The 5,076-nt window shown below is 40.0% G+C and overlaps 1 protein-coding gene across 1 annotated transcript in view; it reads left to right on the plus strand.

The window, feature by feature from the left end:
• The first annotated feature begins 2,646 nt into the window (after positions 1–2,646).
• Positions 2,647–5,076, plus strand: part of LOC137974890 (transmembrane protein 180-like) — a 32,502-nt gene continuing 30,072 nt past the window's right edge. Inside the window, exons 1-2 of the mRNA XM_068821895.1 lie at positions 2,647–2,924; positions 3,573–3,657. Of these exons, the coding sequence (XP_068677996.1) occupies positions 2,806–2,924; positions 3,573–3,657 (204 nt within the window). The 5' untranslated portion in view covers positions 2,647–2,805. The remainder of the gene's footprint in view (positions 2,925–3,572; positions 3,658–5,076) is intronic.

Raw genomic sequence — 5,076 nt, forward strand, 5'->3', positions numbered from 1 at the left:
TTTTGCTGATTTTGGGGCTCATTTTGTTGAAACTCAAGCACGCTTCCAACAGACCTGTTTATTTTCATGAAACCTTTCCTGCTTACAGAGTTTTACTAAAAATATCTTCCCGTATCACGTTTCAACCTTAAGCTCGAAAATTCAATACACAACATGATATTATAATACAAAGGCAGAAAATATCACAGAATCCTTTTCCAGCGAAACATTTTATTGAAACAAACAACATAAGATGCACTAAAACGCCATTCGCGTTGCAATGACTTTCCATTGCTGGTTAACGAGAATAACAAACTCACGAGGCAGAATGTATATTATATTTAATTAAGTTAGCACAACACAAAAACGCTAACCTCATTTTGACACGAAAATGCTTTACTATTGCCATAAAAACTATCCAGTTAAGCTCGCATATTATAAAACATGATGAATTCATAAAGGCCACCTTTTCCAGCGAACAATTTTTTGAAACAAACAACATATTTGTCATTAGAGGCGAAAACCTCTTCCTATTTCATTGCGTGCGTGAAGACAAGAAACTCAATCGTGTCAAATTACCATGTATATTTATATTTAATTAAGTTAGCACAACACAAAAACGCTAACCTCATTTTGACACGAAAATGCTTTACTATTGCCATACAAACTATCCAGTTAAGCTCGCATATCATAAAACATGATGAGTTCATAAAGGCCACCTTTTCCAGCGAACAATTTTTTGAAACAAATAGCATATTTGCTATTATTGCGTGCGTGAAGAGAAAAAACTCAATCGTGTCAAATATGCGCAATATTACAACAAACTAAAATTTCAGGATCAAACCGTTTCCATGAAGAACCTTTTCCTTGAATAATGAAGCACAAAATAGACGACAAGCTTTCTGTCAAATAATTCTTGGCTGTCACATTTCCAATTTTTTTCACCTGAAGACTGTGCAGAGTTGATCACAGATCCACTTAAGGTGTTCGATTCGTTCTCTGTCTTTGTTGAACCCGTAAGTTACCAGAGAATTTTCCATTTGGTTTCAGTGTTCTACATAACAGCACACTTGGTAAATATTATTTTAGAAATGCAGCTCACTTTGATTTCTGCTCGACGGGCGACATATCGTTGTCGAAGTCCATTACTCGTCGCTTTTGAGATTCCAGGTGTTGGTTCACCGCCTGCCTAGTTTATCCAACTGACTTTCCATTATTGAGCTCCATAAGGGTATATTTTGTTTAAGGATCCACATGACTTTCGACGCCATTGCAGGCTAAGTTAATGATTCTACTGTGTCCACCAGAGAAATCTACGCAGTTCCACTACCCTCTCGATCCTAAGAAAATACACGCAGAAGGCTCTATGCACAAAGATACCACTTACCAGGGGAGTGACAGGCAAGACTTTTACCGACACGGAAGAAAAAAAATAAATAACACCGAACAAATGCCATCCATTTTTAGACTGGGATTGCCATACGGCAACCCAGTAATTAGTTGATAAAATGCATATCAATTATTAGGGGGCGGTACCCTCATTCTCATTCACAGATCCCATCGTTTCTCTTAGCCAGCGGGGCCTTCGCACGAGAAACCTTCTCGTGCGAAGGCCCCGCTGGCTAAGAGAAACGATGAGATCTGGGAACGAGAATGGCCCTCCCTCTCCTTACCTCCCCCCCCCAGTTCGCCTTTGGGCCGCTACGCTGTCTAAGATATTTTAGTTTTTGCTTTGCGTGTACCCTGGGCACAAGAGGTTTTTCTCGCGTGCGGCGGGAATTTTCGGTGTCGACCAATTTTCGGAGTCGGCCAAAGGCCGACACAGCTTCGGCCAGTGACTGAAACCGGAAACCGCGCTAGAAAAGTCTCTGGGACCCAGGGTACTTTGCGTGATGTTCAATATATATCCACGCTTCCATTTATTTTTATGTGCTCTCGAGTCAAAATAAAACTCTGTTGAAATCAGCATCTCCCACTGAAATCCTTCAAATTTCTCGATTTCTAACAACCTCGTCCCAGGGCGCTTTTTCCTGGCTTTGGGTGGAGACCGTTTCAAATTTTGAACCGCGGGGGGGCTGCCGCGGGAAGCCAAGCGCTGCTGATTAGTAGATTTGAAACGGTCTGCATTCCTTGAATTCCTTTGGTCGCTGAGTTTGAGAAAGCTGAATTTGCGACTTCAGCATCGATTTTCTCGGAAAATGTTGGAGGGATGAAGCTCAAATTCGGCGAAGAGATAGAGAAAAAACTCATCTATCAAGATCCGTCGCCATTCAGGTGAGACTTTCAGTATTTTTGAGTTAATTCCAGTTTGAAGTGGAGGAGGTCGCGGCTGACGGCCGCTAAGTTGCAAGCCTCGTCTCCCTCTCTTATCTTAACCGTCACCGGCCAAAAGTAATTTCTCTATAAGACGCTTTAGACGGCTCAAGATGGCGAAAAAACACCATACATGAGTCGATTAAGATTTCATTAAACTTTATTGGTATATTCAGACCAAGAAGTGATTTAGATGTGCAATTTCAGAGCGTTATTCATAACCCTTATGGATCCTCTTCGTCCTCTTCGTTTCATATAAACATATATGAAACCACGAACACATAGAGTGGTGTGCCTGTGCTTTCGCGAGGGGCTTCTATGTAACCTCCCCGGGGTTCCGGGCCCAATTTACATATTTTCCCTTTTTACGCGGGGTCTTCTAGTTTTGGCCTATGGGCCGTATTCCTATGGGGGCAATTATGATAAGCTTAATTGTAGGGAAAAAAAGGAAAAAAAGCGCCACTTCGTTGGTAAGGATCGTACACTCTAAGAAGGCAATCATTGAATCAAACCATGAATTCGATGAAGATCAACAAGAATGCGTTGGCTTACAGTGCTACAACTTTGGCATCTACCATGATGAATTCTGTTTTCAATTTTTACTACGTAAAGATTTTCTTGAATGTTTTCAAGTAAGTTCACGAACGCAAGGCAAATTACTGCGTGCGTACGCACCGAGGTATAAATCGGTTTCAGTTTCCTATCCACACTATTTTAACATTATATGTATTTGTTTTCTAGATACTATTGATAGAATGGTTATGAATTCCATAAAAGGAGAGTTGTTTAACTTTCTCCAATTTAAGCCTCCAACACCCCGCATGTTTAAATCACGGGTTGTGAAAACACCGAAAATGTCTTGTCATGATTTTATAAAACAACTTCCTCTTGGAAAAGCAGAGAGCGTGACGTGATAACCATGTTTACATTTGTTTACATACTGTGCTGAAAATACACCTAATTGACCAATGGCAGCAGGCATACTATCCGAGTTACTTTATACGAAGAATTGTGGAGATTAGTCCGATAAAATCGGGCCATTCCATTTAAAATCCACTTTCCCCAATGGATGATAGCTTTAACAATTTATCTCCAGAGGAAAACAAAAATCAAATGGCTCACTTAAGACAAAATGGGGTTTGGTGCAAATGCCTATGGCAAAATTGAAATGTTGAGAGCAACAATAATATATAAGTTATAATATACATGTAGCCTGTGGTGACATCAATGATTGTTATAATCATGAATGTCTTTTTTGTTTTATTTTTTAATTTGTATAGGATTTCAAACTACTGGTTCAATGTGGCTCAAGTTGTGTTCTTAATTTGGAATGCTATCAATGATCCTTTATTTGGCTACTTTCAAGTAAGTGGACAGTCAGCAAAAGAGGTTGTTCAAACTCATCAGCAAGCTAAGCTTAGCATTAAGTGCCTGAGAGAATCATACTGGACGCTCATGTCCACGCTCACTTTTCACTTCACTTCTCTTGTCCCGTAGTCGGAGACCATTGAGGTGCGAAAGATGTAACCATGTCTTTCCATTTTTCCCCATTTTAAGAAAGTCTGAAGATCTAATTTAAAAGTCCACACTCAAGTTAGTGGCAATTAACATTATAACCCTACCACAGTTCACCACCTGGCACCTGCCACACTGATAAGACAGCAAGAGAAATACTACCAATTTTAAAATTTATATTAACCCTTGGCAGCCCAAACCGGCCTAAACCAGCTGGCTAAACCCTATCCCTAACCCTCACTTAGCAACATTTACAATTATTGGAGATTTTTTTCTGAAAAAGAAGGGGCGTTGGGATTTTCAGTTTTTGCTTTTCTTAGATTGGTTCTTCAGTTTCTGCGCTGGTTTTAGTATCTGTCATGGTCTGCAGTTTTTCAAATTTTTAGCGTAATTTGTGGTTTTCAGCAGAAACACTAGCGCTTTTTAAGATTTGGTACATCTGATGCAGTTTTTGGTATTTTCTACGGTTTGGTTTCAGCAATGCTTGACAGCTGGTAGGCGGTAGCATGCAAAGTCTACATTGTTTCTTCCATTTCTTAAATTAGCCTCCAGACACAGAATCGAGTTCCTATGCTCCACTTATTACCTTTGAATTAATTCAAATACGGTTTTAAAAACTAATGGTCTTGCCTGCAGTTTTCGGTTTTGATCAAAAATCATGGCGTTTTGAGTGATTTTTTTATGTGCAGCTTGTTTAATTAATTTAACACCCCAATAACCCTCCTTGAAAAGCAATACTGCATGATAGCAACCTTAACCCATTGACCCCTTGGACTTGATCGATTTTACTCAGTCATACGCCAGACGATTTTACTTGTCAATGGGGTAGGGGGGGGGGGGTTGGTTGGTCCAGGTGTCAATGGGTTAACAACCAACCTCTACCTCCACTCAAAAACTCCTTTAATAGTAATAATATTATTCAACCCATGGAGTCTTGGGACTGAGACTTAATTGTTTTTACTCTGTCTTACGCCGGATGGTTTAACTAATAAATGGGGGGGGGGGGGGGAAGGGGCAGATGAAGGGTAAATAATGACTGGTTTCCAAAACAACGAAAAAGTTTTTAGGAGGGTCTGGGGGCAATTTTTCTCCCCCTGGAATTTTTTTTATTTTAACTCTCCATAGTCGGATCTCTTTCCCTTGTTTCGGACCGATTCCTGTAAAATGGTGGTTCAGGAGTCAGTGGGGTAAAACTTGAATTCTTTTGTAACCATAATTATGAACAGCAATAATTAAAGTTTACCAGAAACCTATAAGGGTTGAAACGTG

This window comes from Montipora foliosa, chromosome 11 (assembly GCF_036669935.1).
Source record: "Montipora foliosa isolate CH-2021 chromosome 11, ASM3666993v2, whole genome shotgun sequence".
NCBI classification, from domain to species: Eukaryota; Metazoa; Cnidaria; class Anthozoa; order Scleractinia; family Acroporidae; genus Montipora; species Montipora foliosa.